This window comes from Rutilus rutilus (assembly GCF_951802725.1).
Source record: "Rutilus rutilus genome assembly, chromosome: 13".
Taxonomy (NCBI): domain Eukaryota; kingdom Metazoa; phylum Chordata; class Actinopteri; order Cypriniformes; family Leuciscidae; genus Rutilus; species Rutilus rutilus.
In genome coordinates, this window is record NC_140218.1 from 26,532,314 (window position 1) to 26,551,303 (window position 18,990).

The following is an 18,990-nucleotide window of genomic DNA, read 5'->3' on the forward strand; positions in this document are numbered from 1 at the left end:
AACATTAACAAAAAAAAAAAGTGTTTGTGTATAGTAAATCTACACAGAAACCATCAAACGCAACGCAAGAGTTGTTAGTTTTGAATGATGTGCCTAATGCAGAGAACTGTGTTAAGCGTTTTGCAAAAAGTTTGTTTTACAATTGCAAACTGAGTGGCGAATCGATGGCGCCAGCATGTTATACGGCAAGCCGTCGACTCCCGAACACTTCAGTAATGGTTTGTGTTTTTATGTTAATGTCTTTGTTTTCGTGCTTGGTTGTTGAGGGAGCTTCTTTAGACATTCAAGCTTCAATTAACTTTGTGGCTCGCCAAAACAATCACCGGTGGCCATAATTTCACCTTTTCCAAACACCTGATGTCTATGCCGCTAGAGTTATCTCACCTTTTAAAAAGAAGCGCCACAAAACGCAACACGAGACGGAGGGTTACCGTCGAGGAACGCGCGCGCATGTTAGCGGCACTTCTGACTGAGTGTGGGGTCAGTTAGTGGGAAACAAAACGTTTATATTTAGCGATTTTATTGTTTCGCAAAATTTGGATTTTCTGATTTGAACTGAGACTCGGTGTTTTCTGTCTGAACTGATGCCCCCCGCAAACTCCAATGTTTTAAATAGGCCTTCCGGTCGAGGTGGGGTGGGGCACTCACTGGCCACTCTTTAATCCTCTATCTATGGGACATTTATGGGTCATTTATAAATGACGCTAAGAAAATTGCATTTAAAGTATATTAATATGTCCAACCAATAATAATAATAATAGTAGTAGTAATTTTAGTAATATATGACATCCCCTTAAAGAGATAGTTCACCCAAAAAATTAATTTATGTCATCATTTACTCACCCCCAAGTTGTTCCAAACCTGTAGAGTTTCTCTCTTCTATTATACTGCCTGCAAGTAATGAACAATAGTGCAGCTACACAGAAAATATATATCCTTAAAGGACTTTGTCATTTATGCATGGCATTTTTTGGTCTTTAAGGTATTGGTTTTACAAAGAAAGGTGAAAGAGATAGTTCACCATTCCTAACCTGTAGAGTTTCTCTCTTCTGCTGAACACAAAAGAAGATATTTTGCAGAACGTTTGTAATCAAACAGCTGACGGCACCCATTGACTTTAATAGTCAGAAAAAAATATATAGGCCTACCATGGAGGTCAATGGGTGCCGTCAGCTGTTTGATTACAAACGTTCTGCAAAATATCTTATTTTGTGTTCAGCAGAAGAGAGAAACTCTACAGGTTAGGAATGGTGAACTATCTCTTTCAGGCAATAAAATGTATTTGCTAAGTGTGCTTTTTTTTTGGCAGCAAGGAAGTGAAGTGACATTAGCACATTAGGTCACATGCTGTCAAGGCACCACAGTGAGTTCATTTAAGAAAGATAAAGAAAAAAGATATAAATTCCATTTAAAAAAAATGTCATTGTACATCTAAATGTGCTTTCTAAAGTTTTAGGTCATTTTAAATGCACATTTTGTAAAACCAATACCTTAAAGACCAAAAAATGCCATGCATAAATGACAAAGTCCTTTAAGGATATATATTTTCTGTGTAGCTGCACTATTGTTCATTACTTGCAGGCAGTATAATAGCCTTTTTGCCCGCTTTTTAAGACCTGAAGAAATAAAAATAAATACTGTACTTTAGGGGTGTGCAATATTGACAAAAATGTAGCCTATATCTCTATATTTTCAAAGTTTTGTTGATCGCTAATAATTAGATGCTATTTTGCAGTTTGTTTTTGTGCTGGTATAATGGCTGGTTTAGGCCTGTTGTGGACAGCTGACTCACAAATACATATTCATATTATTCATATTCTATGTGGGGGTCAGTTCACAGCAGTGACAACAATATATTTTTATTAAGGGGCAATATTTGCCACCTTCAATTAATTTCCAGGGGAATGTTTAACTATAAGGGCTTTTTTTTACTTATTAGATGTAGCCTATTCATCACCTTTTATGTCAAATTCTAACATTCAAATTCAACTCAATAAGAATATTAACACGAAATAGGGCTATTACCAATCAAATGAAATCATCAACAAAATCCATCTTCGCAGTGCATAGGTGACACAGAAGCAGCATCAGATGTGTCATTAATATATTTACACTGCACTTACAATTGCATGAATAATGCTAAATATGAAATGATTTCTAATTTTAACTTTTAAAAGGTACTTTAAATATGAAACTAAAACCGCCAGTAGGTGGCAGCAAGTCACTGTCTTAATGAGCGAGTCATTCATTCAACCGATTCGTTCAAACTGCTGATTCATTCAAGAAATAAACAAGTGACCATCTTTATTGGATGGGTCATTGAATCAATGATTGATTCGTTCGTTCAAAATGCAGATTCAGTCAGTTAAAAATCATCGCTGTCTGTTGCATGGAGACTTGTTCTGCTGTGGTTTCATTTTGAAATTTTCGTTGGCGAAATAAAGGAAAAACAAACAATTTTGACAAAAACTATGTGTCTAAAATGTAACTCACAATGTTAACTTATTGGTCATTTAGGCTCCGAGTCTGCAGCTTAATATTGGATATTTGAGGGAAATGGCACTCTTGCTCGTGTGAAATTGTAATTTAACTACAATATGATCATGTAAATATAAGGGAAAAAACTCATCGGGGGGATTTTAAGGCCATATTTCTGCATAACGCAGTGAAAGCGTGAGTGCACGAACTCGACGTCAGCTCGCACATTATTAAAACAATAATTACAATCATTAGACGATACATATGGCACATACGCACATAAAGAATGGACTTACTTACAATTGAACATTTACCCATTTTCTTCTCCTTCTCTTTCTTTCGGGTGCATGAGAGGATATGCTGTCGTAAATGCCGCCAAATGCGCGAATAGCGAATTGTCACGTGAACAAGCATGTAGTCTATAATACAAATAATTGTAAAATTAAATAAAAAAATAAGTGTACGCTAATTCTAATGCCTAGTTTTAATTTGGTAGAGGATTTATATGTCTAAGTCAAAGTGTCATCTAAAATGTAAGACCCCACGTAAAATAAGACTTGTTCTCTCTCTCTTTCTTAGCGTTATTCCCGAATCCGTGTATCATTCGTTCAGTCGTTTTTTGATTTATTATTGAAAGTAGAAAAATGCATAAACGGTTCCTTTTTCGTTTTTTCATTATTTCCACACACACACAAAAAAAAAAACATGAACCGGAACCTTCTTGCTGTGAATGTGAGGTGACAGTGCGAGCCACTGACACGTGCCACACGTTTTAAGACTTTTTATGGCCTTACATTTTAAAAATCTAATTAATACTTTTCAAGACTTTAAGTATCTGCCGGAAGTTGAGATTAAATTATTTGAACTAGTATTAGTTGAAATTAAAGCACGGACTGGGTATATAATTTGTATATTTGTTTAATTGTATACTTTTTTTTTTGTTTGACCATGTGTACTTTGTTTTTGGTGTCCTATGTCTTCTGAATATAAAACACAAAAGCCTGCACCCTTCTGCATAACATACATGTTTTATTTATTTTGTTAAAGCATTGCTTTTTCTTTTGCTATTTATTTTACATTTCAAAATATAAAGCAATATTAATTGTGTTCTAAATAATTGTTTCCCCTTTTTTTATATATATATAACAAAAAGAACCGATAAGAATACTGTTAAAGTACCGGATCGATAAGGAGTATCGGTAAGAGTAGTAATACCGTTAAAACCTTAATGACACCCATCCCTATTGGCAGCAACAAATTAAAAGTTATGGCCAATTTAACTGTGATTAAATTCAGTATATATACGTCTGCCATATGTTGCCACCCCTCAAAAATTCCTGCCCCCCTCTCGCCACCCCATAAATATTTTTCTAGATCCGCCCCTGCACAGCCATGGTCACACTTTTGACCTAGGCTGCATCCGAAAATGTAAAAATGCTGCTTAGGGAGGAGGATGCATTCCAAGGCGAAGGCATCGAGGCACATCCGAATCCAAAGTTAGCTCTCTGTCTCATGAGAGACCCTCATCTGATCGATTTTTGAAGGCAGCATAGATTTAGCATATCCTTTGCTGCCTTTGATATCCCACAATCCTGTGCTTTCCATTCTGTGACAGTTGAACTAAAAATAAAGAAAGTTGCGACTCATGGTCAGTTTGTTTGTAAATGTAATTTTTTTAAAATTGTTTTCCACTTTTGACACTTTTTGTCATTTCTTGTGAAAAGTTACTACTGTAGTAATTATATATTCGCTTATTTATTCACCAAAGCTTGCACTATTTTGCTGTAAATCATTAAACCATTACGCTGCCTCAGAAGTCTGTCCGAAAAAAGTCAGTTTCGTGAGGTGACTTAATGCGCAAATGCGGCCTGCAAAGTCATTGCCTGATAGGGCAGCAAGGCAACAAAATCAGCTGCCTAAGTTTACGGATGCAGCCCTGGTTTTATCAATTGTCTATTAGTATTGTGGCTAAAGAGGACAATTATATATCCAGTGGGCAGGGACAAATATATTATGATGTAGATGGAAGTAGGTGCTGATCTGTTTCTGCAGAGGCGGTTTCTCTCGCACTAATACGTCATAATGTGACAGAGCTGGTTTCAGTGAAAGCTGTTTTTGGCCTAACAAGGACATTTTGAGTTCTGAAATTTACAGGACTTTTTTTATAGTACAATGACCTCTTAAGCCCGGGACACACCATCGGGCCGACGTCGTTTTTTCGGCGTGTTCCACACCGTTGGCTCTAGTCGGACGCTGTTGGGTTTTTTGGGCCGATTCAGCATGTAGAATCGATGTCGGGCCGTCGGTGAGAGAGAGAACTCTGATTGGCTGTTCAGCTTGGTGAACGAGTCAGTGCACGAGAATAATAGCAAAACAGCAGCAAAGAAGTCAAACCGGTACAGATAGAAGGCTGTTCTAATTTTACGTCATCTAACCTTAGTGTTCCTCTGTGAATATTTTTATATTAACATGAGCGGAGTGGAATAAAGAAAGTGATCAGCAGGATCCCAGACAGCAACATAGTGTAGGCCCAGATCCGGGCCACATCTGGTACATGTGGACTCCACGCGTACTAGATATGGACCGGATCTGGGCCGACACTATGTTGTTGTCTGGGGATTCATATTAAAAACGGTAAGAACACGCTGCTTGTGTGGTTTGTGTATCTGCAGCGTCGGTTTCCCATTTCGAATGAGGAATATAGACGAATATATCTGCAGAAATAGACAGTTTTCAGAACTATTCATGCTAGCTGAAAGTCGGCTGTAGTTCTCTCAGTGTGTTCAAGTGCAGATTTTTGCCCCCGATGCAGGCGACACGAGGCGACAACACAGTCGACTTTCATCAGCGCTAGTTCTTTGGCGTCAGTTTGGGGTGTCCCTACCTTTACATGTCAAAAGATCAAGGAATTTTATTTTATTGACTTGTTTTTAAATGTGCTATATAAGTAAATATAAGTTGAAATATCGAAAATAAGTTTTCTAAAGAATTCGAAAAACTGACGGCATAAAGTCCTCTGATGACTTACTACTTCCGCCAAGATTGTAAAGTAGTGCGCATTCGATGGTCACTTTACTATCCCATGAGGCCACGGTAGGGGATTTATGAATGGAAGTGAACCGACAGGTCACGTGGCAATAACAACATGGCAGATCATGTAGTATGTCCAAATTTCATTCATACTACCCATATTCATTCTATATGGAACTTGCTCACAAAGTAAATTCACATGTAGTTACCTACTCAGTATGTGATTTTGGATGCACCGTTTGTCTGAAGATTAGCTGTATGAGTGAATCAATGGTTTCACAGAGTGGACCTCAAGTGCCACTTTCAACCCCGGTTTCACAGACAAGGCTTAAGCTAGTCCCAGACTTAAAGTCCCCGTGAACCGGAAGTTGCAAACGACTTTTCTCCAGTGCTGTGACGTATTTCCCAGTGAAAAGGAATATTGAACAGAGGGCAGGGTTTTACTCTAGTGCTCCTCCTCTCCATCTCTCGCTCATAGCAGACTAACGATTTGAGGGGAGTGGTTAAGCGTTTCTCAACCCAAGCCGTCAAGCATACGTCATCAGGGAAGGTCCTCCAATGCAGAGAGGAGGGGCATTTTCAGATTTTGATTAAAGATTACGAAGCCCAAAAATTTTTTCCGTGTTTTAACTTGCTTCGGATTAATTGTTCACCACAAGACTAGTAATATGCGCTAACAAAGTAAATAGGGTCCATTTTGATTTCATTTGGACTTTAAATGTATGTTTGAGCTGGTGTAACCTTAAGTAACTTGCTCTAACACATCTTAAAATATGTCAGTGTAATTGTTTTGTCTCAAGATGCACACCATTCATTCTAAGACACATTTATAAAAGCTACTTAAATGTCCTAATCAAACTAATCAGGGCTTATTCTAAGCCCTGTCTGTGAAACCAGGCCTTAGTGTCTAAGAAAAAAAAAAAAAAAAAAAACTGTAATATTAATAGAAATATAAAAAAACTAAAAACAAATTACAAAAATTTTAATTAAAATACCAAACTGAACATTTAAAAATAAAAGCATGTTCAAAATATTAATAAATAACCTATTATAATAGTATATAAAAATGCTAAAACAATACTGTTTTGCAAGTCCTACTAATTTGATAATTCATTATTGTTTTTTTTTTTGTTGTTTTTTTATTTAGTTTAAGTTAACTTTTAATTGTTTCTATATATCTGTGTGTAATTGTACATATAACATGCTACTTAATTTAATATTTTATTAACCTATAACCATGCCGGAATTCATGCAGGAATTCTGAGTTGCTCTTTGGTCAGATTTCAGAAATATAATCACACTATCAGTCTATCTTCTCAACAAATACTGTGATCAGGTGAGACTTTCAGTCTAGTTTCTCTCTCTCTCTCTCTCTCTCTCTCTCTCTCTCTCTCTTTAAAAAAGGGGCAAGGCATTTCACGTGATATGGAGAACAACAAGAAAGAGAACTGATAAGAAAATAAAGAAAGCAGGACATGTTGAACATCGCCACCTGGAAGCTCATGGAGAGAGGTAAGGTAACTAATTTTGTGTCGCAGACATTTATATCCTTCTCCTAGAATACATTTTTTTTTAGTTAGTGGAAATGTAGCTATCAATAAATAAATCAAGTGCATTGGGAAATAAATGTGTACAAAGACTTATCAGTCAACAGGAAAGTTCCTGCATGATTTCTGTAGTTAATTCAGAGCAATGTTCTTTTCTTTTAATGAATTAATTAAATACTAATGAATTCATATGGGGTTTCTTTTCTTTTAGAGAGGAATTAAAAAGAAAACATGCCCCCATCAGCTAGCACAAACCTGGGCGATACCCCTCCCGATGGCGGCTGGGGGTGGGTCGTGGTGTTGGGATCCTTCATCTCCATCGGCTTCTCTTATGCCTTCCCCAAGTCTCTCACCATCTACTTCAAAGAAATCCAGGAGTATTTCTCCATCTCCTACAGTGAGATAGCCTGGGTCTCCTCCATCATGCTGGCTACCATGTATGCAGGAGGTTAGAAAGCATATTACTCAACTTTGCATAATGATTTGATGGCACAATGATATGCATGTGAGTCATTTTCACGACATTGCTTGGCATTCCATACTCCCACAAACAGAGCAGAACAGTTCAATGTGTGCTAAAAGTAACCAAATAACCCAAATCAGAGATTACTTTGTCCCCATTTTTGCACAATAAGCCAGAGCTGTGCTCTATTTTTTAGTCTTATTTTGTATAACAAATTTAGAGGTCAAGGTTTTAGTATTACTTTTGGGTTCATGACACCTAATATGAGCATTGCATCATCTTTTTCTCTCATCTTGCAGGACCTGTGAGCAGCATTTTGGTCAACCGCTATGGTAGCCGCCCAGTGGTGATTGTTGGTGGGCTAATGGTTGGGCTTGCTATGGTAACGGCGTCTTTTGGCACTACCATTTTGCATTTGTATTTATGCGTGGGAGTCATTGGAGGTACATATTTTAATGTTAATCACAGCAATAGCCTTAGAAATTAGGACATAAAGGACCACAACACATATAAACATAGTATATAGATTGTAACTCAGTTCCCTATTTGTGACATTGTTCTTCTGCTAGTAAAAAGCATGCTTCATTCTGATTGGTCAGTGTCAGTGCACTGGGGTTCCTCCCCTACATGTGAATGATCAAAGATTACAAACTCAAGGTCAAAGCTGTCTATTTAAATGAATATTCTGGGTCAAATTCAAGCAATAAATAGGAGCTCTGACTTTTTAATTCACTACAATTCAGGAAAAAAACCATGCCATTCCTTGTTATTTTGACATGGAGAAACTGAAACCTGACCTGAGACCCAACAACAGCAATGTCCGATTTGTGAGCGGATCATTCTTAGGAATCAACTGTATTCAACTGGTTTACGAATCACGTTCTATGATTCATTAGTGATAGTGAATTAGACTATTCGGATTTGCAGCAGTCATAAACTCACTGTTTCAATGATTGATTCAAAGTGAGTCTCAAGTTAACATCACTGTATTTGTCTGACTCAAAATGAGCCAAAAACCAGGTGTAATATGATTCTCATAGCTCCAGTGTGCTGACTCCTAATGATGATAATTCATAATAATGTTAGATTGGACACTAACCTATTTAGAAATCATTTCTACACTACAATTCAAAGGTTTGGGGTCGGGACAGTTTTGAAATAAGTCTCTTATTCTCACCAAGGCTGCATTTATTTGATTAAAAATACAGTAAAGACAGTAATATTGTGAACTTTCTTTCAGGATCACTTCAGTGTCACGTGATCCTTCAGAAATCATTCTAATATGCTGATTTGATGCTCAAGAAACATTTCTGATTATTATCAATGTTGAAAACAGTTGTGCTGCTTAATATGTTTTTATGATGTATTTATTTTTTAGGATTATTTGATGAATAGAAAGTTTAGAAGTTCAGCATACAGTATTTTAAACATTGTAACATTGTAAATGTCTTTGCTGCCACTTTTTATCAATTTAATGCAGCCTTGCTATATCTATATGCTCACAAATCAGTACATTTACTTTTGATACTTAAATTCAGAAGTAAATACTTTTACTCAAGTACTTTTATTGGAGTAATATGTCATCAGGGTATGTACTTAGTTAAATGTTAACTCATTGAGCAATGCACATAAAATGCTTTTGTTTTATAGGCTTTGGCTTAGCTTTTAACCTGCAACCATCTCTTACGATAATTGGCAAATACTTCCTTGTGAAAAGGCCATTAGCAAATGGCTTGGCAATGGCGGGGAGCCCAGTCTTCCTGTCCACCCTGGCTCCCCTCAACCAGTTTCTTTTTGACCGTTTTGGATGGCGAGGAAGCTTCCTCATCCTCGGAGGAGTGGTGCTCAACTGCTGCGTAGCTGGAGCCCTTATGCGGCCCATCAAGATAAAAATAAAACCGGCAGTGAGCCAAACCTCTGAAGAAAATGACAAAGGGGATCTGGACGTCATCCCTCAGACAGCTGGACAGGACGAGTCCAAGCAGTCAGGCTGTGCCGCAAAGGTCAACCAGTTTATTGATGTAACCCTCTTCAAGCACAGAGGCTTCCTCATCTATCTGGTGGGAAATGTGCTCATGTTTTTTGGCTTTTTTGCCCCAGTGGTCTTCCTGGCACCATATGCCAAGCATCAGGGCATAGACGAATACTCCGCAGCATTCCTGCTCTCCATATTTGCTCTAGTGGACATGTTCGCACGTCCAGGAATGGGTCTGGTCGCCAACACCAGGTGGATCAGGCCCAAGATCCAGTATTTCTTCAGCTTCGCTGTGATATATAATGGCCTGTGCCATCTGATGTGTCCGCTCTTACCAGGTTACACAGGCCTGGTGGTGTACGCTGTGTTTTTTGGCCTGGCTTTTGGCATGGTGTGTGCCCTTCTTTTCGAGGTACTCATGGATTTGGTGGGAGCACAGCGGTTCTCCAGTGCGGTTGGGATCGCTACCATTATAGAGTGTGGGCCTGTCCTGCTGGGACCACCAATCTCTGGTAAGTCCTCACTGTTATATCTCTCCGTGTTGTTCAGGAAGTCTATTAACAGGTTTCTTCCTCAGGTTTACTGGTTGACATCTTCATGGACTATAAATACATGTACTTTGCTTGTGGTGTGATGATGCTGGCCGGAGGTGTCTTCCTCTTCATCATGAACTATTACAACTACAGATGGTTGGAAGAGGAAAAGAAACAGAAACAGAGAAAGGTAGAAGAGCTACAGATTGGCTCAGCTAAAGAGCTTGCTGCCATGGATGAGGTCAAACTCTGCACAGAGGAGGAAGCAGCGGACTCAACCTACAATTCTTGTTAGAATTAAATCTATCTATCTATCTATCTATCTATCTATCTATCTATCTATCTATCTATCTATCTATCTATCTATCTATCTATCTATCTATCTATCTATCTATCTATCTATCTATCTATCTATCTATCTATCTATCTATCTAGTCCTTATGCCTATATAAAGATATAGTATTTATAAAAATTGTATTAACTTTTATATTTTAAGTTCTACTTAAAATTATAGTTGAAATCTTTTGTGTGCTTTTTGTGTCAGATGTCCTACCTGTCTGTCAACATATCCATACCTCCGCGCACATCATCAGCGCGTTTCATGCTATGCAGAGTTAGACATACGTGTGTAGAAATGATGTATTGTTTTATTTTGACAACAAAACAATGAGCTTATGTTGCGTTCACGGCATGTCGTAATTACCATAATTACGAGATGGCAACCCGTGACGTTCTACCCGGAGCTGTTTGCGTCTTCAGACTCGGATTTATGCGTTTCTATGTCAACACTATCAATGACGAAATTAATATGCAGCAGTCAGGTAGCAGTGCTGTGCACTTTCAAGTTGTTTATGTTCATTATTATTATAATGTTATGTGCTTTGAGACATGAGTTAACACCATCTCATGATGCTTTTGTTTGCTCCCTGCTGTATGCGTTCATGTGTTTTGAAGGGAGGGTGGGATCTTATGCTTACAAAGCTAGCTCGCTATTGCTAGCCTCTATGAAAATTACCTACCCTACCTTTAAAAATTACAACACTGAAACTCAAGACCTTAATTTTAGTCTGAAAATATGGAGATGGACAAACAGATGATTGTACAATAACAGACATTCACCTTGACAAATTTATTAAAGTAAAATGTCCTAAGAAATAAAAAATGTATTTATCTATGGGATCTCAAACACATTTTTTTTACATGTTGATTACCAAAACAAATGGCTTGTTTAGCATCTCTAAACTCAAGAACACACCACTTACATCTCAGTGCACCAATATTATTTAAGAAACCGAACTGATCAGTTATGGTCATCATGGCTTTTTAGTCTGTCATATATGCACAGAAGCAATACAGGGATTATTTAAGATTGGAATGTATGTACCAAACATTTAAACGTATTTCACAGATTTAAATGCATTTGCTATGCTGTTCACGTATGTTACAGAACCAGCCATCATTATTTAAAGAGACAGTTCACACAAAAATGAACGTTCTGTCATCATTTACTTTGTGTTTCACAGAGGAAAGAAAGTCATAAAGGTTTGGAACAACATAAGAATGAATAAATGATGACTGAATTTAAATTTTTGTGGGAACTATTCATTTAAGCCCTATTTGGACAAATTAAAGCATGACCTTTTCATTCACCATGAACAAAACATGCATGGACATGGACAGGAAATCTTATGGAGACCTAGTGCACAATACAATTTCAAGTATAAGAAGCCAGAAAGGCTCACAGTTTTAGCCAGGGATGTTTGAGACACTGAGTTGCCGTGGCTCTCCGCTCTGGCAGGAAGTCCAACATTTGCAAAAGGAAATCAGAGAAAAGCGCCGCCTCTCTGAGGAGAAGGTGATATTTCTCCACCAGCACTTCATACAGCCCCCATGGACGGAGGACAGCAATTCGCCGCAGGTCACCTGTGCAACGACGAACATAATTATACAGTTTGTTAATAAAGATACAAATCACTCTTGCATTAAACTGATTCATTTAACCAGTTGCCTCACCAAGATAAATTGGGAAAGACGAATCTAGTATTCTACTCACCCTTGCGGTTGAAAAACTCAGAGGAATATTTCCCAGACAGTGCAACTGACAATGGGATTTTACCCAGGAGCTCAATAATATGAGCCAGGTGGTCTAAAAGTAATTGAAACCATCAACACCACAAATCTGGTACACTTTTCTAATAAAAATACTGAGGGTTGCTTTTAAATGGCTTACCTTCCTCTAAGGAGAAATTCTGCCCTCCTTTGGGTTCAAATAAGGAATCACCAGTAACAAGCTCGAATGCCTGGTGCAAAATAATATTGATAAAAATAAATGATTCACAATATAAAACTATGATTTTGAACTATGAACCTGATTCGGGCCACTTCCATAATGTGGTACTAAGGCTCTGTCCCAAATGGCACTCTAAACACTTGCGGTCTTCCTATACGAGTCCACACTTTAGTGACACAACGCCTCTTTGACTGTTGGGTAGAAGTCTGCTGCGGTGCTAGCTCGGCAAAAGTGCGCATATCAACCGCAAAAGGGGACGCTCGTGAGCACCCTTCTGAAACCTTAAATGACCATTGGGACACTCTACCGTCTTGTGGACTTAATGGACACACGTATGCAGCAGCAATTGCAAGTCCACAAGACCAAACGTGCATATGAAGTGTGCCATTTGGGACAGGGCCTATATCCGATAGAGATCAGATGTTTTGCAATGTGACCTCAGTCTGAGCAGTCATGAATTCATGTGACTTTTATGTCACTCTAGATCAACATTCATCACAATTCTGCACTGATGGGAGTCACTCCAAACATTTTACATACCGATAGTTGTTTGGTTACTCAGTGAATATGGAAGTCAGTTATGCCGCCTTCACGTGTTATCAGAATGTACCTACTTCCCACTTTTAAAGTCATGGTTATGAGCTCGTCGCATTCTAGTGCTTTGCTGGCAGAAAGAACAATCATGGAGGACACCAGGTGTATTCTTGCCTATTTACTATTTATTGGGAAAATCGTATTAAAGCCAAAATTATATTTAGCGTCCCATTCATTGACAACCAGATATTAATTGCGCTATCTAGAATGTCAGTTTACTGACAATTCTGGAATTTCGGTCAAATATTGGCTATTTTTGTTGTGTATAAAAGATACAATATGCTTCAAATGTTTATTCATATATATAAATATGCACTACTTTAATGACAAGACAAGGTGATTTAGCTGTTGTGGAAAAATCGAATAAAGAAAAGCAGTAACAGCGGTAATCGTTCTCCCCTCCGCCATGTTGGCCCACCCATCTCGAGATCTTGGGTATCAAAATGATCCCTGAGCTTCCCAGTGGTAAATACGACTTGGAATACGTCCAATTTTTAACTAGTAAACTCGTATGTACAATAATTCCGATAGCATGTGAAGGCAGCATTATTCTGATAGCATTATTCCGATTCCGATAGCATATATGTGTAATAATGTGAAAAAAATCTAAGAATTGAGCACCAAGGCTTTCAGTGTGACATTAGCTTTCGTTAAACACTGTCTCCAGCTGTAGACTCACCAAGCAGGCCACACTCCAGATGTCAGCTGGAGGTCCATATTCAGAGCCTAGAAGAACCTCCAGAGAGCGATACTGTCTGGTCTGGATCTCTTGACAGAAGTGTTTGTACTATAACAACAAGAAAAGAGGTTAGGTAATCTAATCAGATTTAAACATCAAGTGATTTGCTCTAATTCATTGATTCAGTGAATCAATAATATCCTTTCACAAGACCAGGCTGCATATTATTTAGCTTTACAAAATCATTATATGCATTCACTGAATGTGTCGCACCACCCAACATGAGCTGCCGAGGTCTGCAATCTTCACTGTTATTTTATCCAAGTTTCCAGGTTTTCCAGCTGCTCCTACACGGAAGAAGTAGATGATGTCAGCCTTCTCTCTAAATCCATGTGATTTAACATAAATGCTACATTTGATTTACTTTACATTTATGTTTACTGATATTCTTACCAGGATCCTGGAGTATTGTGGTTTTAATAGCTGAAGTGTGCATTTGTAGTGCGCCCCCTGGAGGATGAGATGGGGACTGCGGTGTGAGACACAGCAGTATGTTCTCAGGCTTGATGTCTGTGTGTATGATCTTACAGTGGCGGTGAAGATACTCCAGACCTTCAAGCACCTGCGACAGATAAAATTCTTAGGTCTTATGCTATTTAAAATAGAATTAAATTCTACACATAGTGTCTCACCTGAGTGATGATGTGTCTGACACAGGTGAGAGAGAGACCTGGACTACCAAAACACATCTGCCAACAGCGCAAGTCCGGCCCCAGCAGCTCCAACACCAAACAAATATCTACATAGTGGTCAAGAACCAACTAACTGTGTTGCTGTATTATATAAAAACGAAGTATACACCCCAACTTTCCCACAGCACAGAATTTATACAGCCCAACTTCTGGTTGTTGAATTTGATTGGGTGAGTGGCGTTCCAAGAGTGCTCATTAGGCTATGCAACTTTTCACTGTATTGTTCCACATGCGGTCGCATTTTCTCTGCAAATTTCCCCGGTCGAAACCCCATCATTTCAACAGGAATATGCGTGATCGGGAGTTTTATTTGAGGGCGAAAAGTTCCCCATGTATATTTCGCTCATGTTCATGTTTATCACAAGAATTCGCCACATTGACCAACATTAATCTGCTTGGTTTGAAAGTGACTTTTGTGTGAGATGTGCTTCATACATTGCTACACTATTGACAATGTACCTTTTTTGCCCTTGAAATTTAGCTGAAATGTCACGAATGTGACCGCACCTATATGTTAGTGCATGTTAGAGATTTTTAGTGACTCTTTCAGGTACACCAATACGCCAGTAAATGGCGACAAGTTTTAATGTTTCAATGAGTCATTTGAATCAGTCACTCAACCGATTTGTTCAAACACACTGATTCATTCAGGAATGAAACAACACTGTGTTGCTTGGAGAAGCCCATTGGTTTCCTTGAAGATGATACTGACAAAGTGTCAAAACTGTTTCTAAACTGTTCAATATGATCATAAAGGGACATTAATATTACGGTCCATAGGAAAATGTGATGAATAGCGTTTAATGTCCAGTGTTTATTTTCAGAACATTCAGAAAACATTTAAAAGTGACGTTCTCATAATGTTTGCAAAATCAACTGGAATGTTCCGTTAAAGTTTGCATAACCCCCCAAAAAATAAAAATAATTGTTCAACCCATCTGTCTAGAACCTTCAAATTCAGGTCGATAATAGATCTCGAGGGGCCCTTTCGTACCAAAACAGCCCAGAATCCATAGACAGCTGGGCGGCCGAGATATTGGCCAAAATCTGTGCTGGCCTCGTTCAGACAGGCCGCGAGCCTCAGAGGGGGTAGAAGTCAGTTTTGGACTTTTTTCCGAGTCAGAATAGAACCGAAACTTTGATCGACTATAACTTTGTTCATTTTGAACATTCAGAGAACATTCAGAAATAATGTTTCATAACTTAGAACGTTAGCAAAAAGTCCTTGGAACATTTTTTGTTAGATGGGGTGGTGCTTCATTTCACATACATCATTTTAAGGAAGGATACGGATCCCGTTCACACCTGCTATCTTAAACTCATCCAGTAATTGCACTATATGTCTTTTAAGAGGGTTACGGGCGGTGGGACCACTGGCCTGGAGAGAGGGAACACAGTGAAATAGAAACAGACAACCAGAGAGAGAAAGAGCGAGAGACACTCACACATCGCAGTAATGTCAGTTCGTCCTGGCCAGCCTGAGTAAATCCAGCTCCACTCTTTAACACCTTCACTGCCACATGCCTGCCTGACCTGCAAAACCACGAACATGAACACTTAAGAACTTTTACATACATATAAACACTTATACGCCTCAGTACACGGAAATGCATAGATATGTGGTGCGAACACAAAGTTTCAGTACCTGAGGTCAATGCAGAGCCACACAGTAGAGAAATAACCCCAACCCAGCTTTGACAGAACCTTGTATCTCTTATTAAACACATCTCCCACCTCGACTGGATGATAGCCACCTATAGCGAGATCAATGAACTGTTATCATTACTGCTAATTATGTCCAAAAATATTTTTTACAAAAAATGTATATATATATATAAATAAATAAATACCGTAGCAGTAATCTTTTGGATCTTCATGCTCCTCTGTGTAATCCGGTTCAAGGTGTTCGTAATTTCTTACTTTTTTCAGCTTATAGTCCATAACTACATGAGACCTGCATTAGAACCCAAAAACGCATATATTATCATCTTAAAGTTACATCTGACTATTCATACATGCATAATCACATATTATGCCAAAAGAAGTGAGAGTCATTAATCTTTGCAAATGTGTTTGAAAATATAGTTTCCTGTGAGTATAAATAATTTAGTGGTTGCTGATGTAATGGAGCATAATGCAAAATACTAAATCTGTGGTGTATTCTTAGACAACCATAAACGTCCAGTATAGCTCTTCTATCCTGACACATTTGGCTCACGAAGGGTCAGATAAGCCAGCACCGCATTTAGATCTCAACACCCGCTGCTGTGGGAGTTTACAGCCGGATCTCTGAACCGTGACCTGAAAAAATATCATGCCACTTTCTGTCTGTCATTAATGTCACACAAGATTTCGGAGGGCAACGTGAGGGACACATTCCCACAGTCAAACAAGCTGTTCAATTTTATCTTGACTGATAGTGAAAGAAACTTTACTGACACATGCAAAGAAGCACCATGGTAATATCACTGCATGAATATGGGACTACAGTACTTTTTCCCCATTAAAAATATTAAGTCCATACAAATATTTTACAAGATGTACAACAGATGGTGCACTCAAGTGTAGACTACAAAAAAACAAAAAAACATTTAATTTAAATTGGTATTTTTATTGGTCCATATTTTATTTATAACTTTATAACTGATTTTAAGCAGGATAAATAATGCAACCAGCCTGATAGCGGAAGTCTAAGCACTTCCAGACAGACAGTAAATGTTTTAAGACTTTTCCACAAAAAAACCCAACAACAACAACTCATTTTTATAATATAATTTTATATATAGGCCTATTTATTTTTATAACATACTATATTGTTTTTCATATAAGATAATATTTATTATAATATATAATTATAGATTATTTACAAAATATTTGCAAAATATGCATTTAACACATACAACAACATTCCTAATATAAATATTGTGATGTATGTGTTTAGGGGACAGCAGCATAATTTACCTCAACTACAGAAATATTGTTGTTAATCTAAATGTGTTACTATGTCAAGTTCTTAAAACGGCACTCAAAAATTTGGTAAATTAGGTGGATGTTCTCAAATGATCAAAGGTTGTACATGATTTGTAGTCTGAGAATTACTTCTAAAGACCAAATAAGATCGAAACCATAAATAAGATAATGTGAAACTCTCAGCTAATATAAAGCACATACTATATAAAAAACGACATAACTCTCATCTAAATATAAAGCAGACATTTTCGTTATATAAGGATAAATTTCTGCCAGCACCAATTGGTCAGTACAGTATCCATGTCCTAAAGACCAGGGTTCACAGTCCTAAAATTCCAGGCGAACTCTCATTTATTTTCTTTTTTTTTTTTTATAAGAATTGAAGGAGATTTACTTTATACCACAGGCCACAGAGTGAATCTCTGATCCAAAACCAATAACCCAACAGCAGCAGCTCAGATTTTAAATATTTTTCTGAATGCCTTTACACTGAAATATATCCAGAAGCATGCTGAGTACTCACGATTTGCTGCCGATCACATTGGTTGTGTTTGTTTGCATGATTTCATCAGAGGTCTGAAGCTGCATATAGATGCTCCTCTGGCTTTATGGGGAGATTTCCTCTAAACCCTCCACAACCCTCTCATTTTCTACACCTACAACTCCCCCCACCCCTCTCTCTCCCAGAGTTGAGATATATTCTTAGGAGACAGGTGTCTGTGCTGCTCATTTTAACTATGGCATAAGCAAAACAAACCATGGCAAAAAAAAAAACAAAAAAAACACTGTAGCAGAAAAAACATTAACAAGGAACTGCTGATCATCCAACAACTAAAATAAGCTGCACAAAGTTGGAGCAGTCTGGAGCACAAGTTGCTGTGGTTTCTGTGCATTGTCTTGCATGTAGTGCTGAAAATACCCACCAGTCAGCTGGAGAACACAAAGAGAGAAAGAGAGAGAGACAGTAGTTGTCTGCGGTTAATATGAGCCTGTTAACACTTACCACTGACATGACAAGTAGTGTAAAAATAAGGTTCATGTCCTCCTGATCCTCAATGGTCTCGTCCACTGTTCCACGCCCCATGTTCTAGTCCTCTGGTTTATGTTCCGTGGCCTAGCCCACTGCTCACAGTCCTCAGCTCCACGGTCCTCAGCTCCACGGTCCTCAGCTCCACGGTCCTCAGCTCCACGGTCCTCAGCTCCACGGTCCTCAGCTCCACGGTCCTCTGCTCCACAGTCCTCTGCTCCACGGTCCTCAGCTCCACGGTCCTCAGCTCCACGGTCCTCTGCTCCACGGTCCTCTGCTCCACGGTCCTCTGCTCCACGGTCCTCAGCTCCACGGTCCTCAGCTCCACGGTCCTCTGCTCCACGGTCCTCTGCTCCACGGTCCTCAGCTCCACGGTCCTCAGCTCCACGGTCCTCTGCTCCACGGTCCTCAGCTCCACGGTCCTCTGCTCCACGGTCCTCAGCTCCACGGTCCTCAGCTCCACGGTCCTCAGCTCCACGGTCCTCTGCTCCAAGGTCCTCAGCTCCACGGTCCTCAGCTCCACGGTCCTCAGCTCCACGGTCCTCGGTCCTTCATTTGGTCCTCAGCTCCACGGTCCTCAGCTCCACGGTCCTCTGCTCCACGGTCCTCTGCTCCAAGGTCCTCAGCTCCACAGTCCTCAGCTCCACGGTCC

The 18,990-nt window shown here is 38.9% G+C and overlaps 2 protein-coding genes across 4 annotated transcripts; one reads left to right on the top strand and one right to left on the bottom strand.

Moving 5' to 3' along the window:
* The first annotated feature begins 6,937 nt into the window (after window positions 1-6,937).
* On the top strand, window positions 6,938-11,198 carry slc16a7 (solute carrier family 16 member 7). Of its 2 annotated transcripts, none has more exons than XM_084428923.1 (5): window positions 6,938-7,020; window positions 7,267-7,503; window positions 7,818-7,961; window positions 9,169-10,005; window positions 10,071-11,198. In XM_084428923.1, the coding sequence occupies exons 2-5, from the start codon at window positions 7,287-7,289 to the stop codon at window positions 10,319-10,321; spliced, it is 1,449 nt and encodes a 482-aa protein (XP_084285049.1). In that variant the 5' UTR covers window positions 6,938-7,020; window positions 7,267-7,286; the 3' UTR covers window positions 10,322-11,198. The 2 variants fall into 2 exon arrangements, with proteins under 2 accessions (XP_084285049.1, XP_084285050.1); XM_084428924.1 differs by having other exon boundaries at window positions 6,958-7,025; window positions 10,071-10,448.
* Window positions 11,122-18,214, bottom strand: LOC311302841 (SRSF protein kinase 3). 2 transcript variants are annotated; one of them, XM_084428926.1, is made up of 13 exons: window positions 17,835-17,910; window positions 16,514-16,642; window positions 16,192-16,295; window positions 15,987-16,095; window positions 15,787-15,874; window positions 15,632-15,719; window positions 14,282-14,388; window positions 14,043-14,211; window positions 13,863-13,936; window positions 13,590-13,697; window positions 12,257-12,326; window positions 12,080-12,172; window positions 11,122-11,949 (listed from the first exon to the last, which is right to left on the bottom strand). In XM_084428926.1, the coding sequence occupies exons 3-13, from the start codon at window positions 16,280-16,282 to the stop codon at window positions 11,765-11,767; spliced, it is 1,182 nt and encodes a 393-aa protein (XP_084285052.1). In that variant the 5' UTR covers window positions 16,283-16,295; window positions 16,514-16,642; window positions 17,835-17,910; the 3' UTR covers window positions 11,122-11,764. The 2 variants fall into 2 exon arrangements, with proteins under 2 accessions (XP_084285052.1, XP_084285051.1); XM_084428925.1 differs by lacking the exon at window positions 16,514-16,642 and having other exon boundaries at window positions 17,835-18,214.
* Window positions 18,215-18,990: the final 776 nt, after the last annotated feature.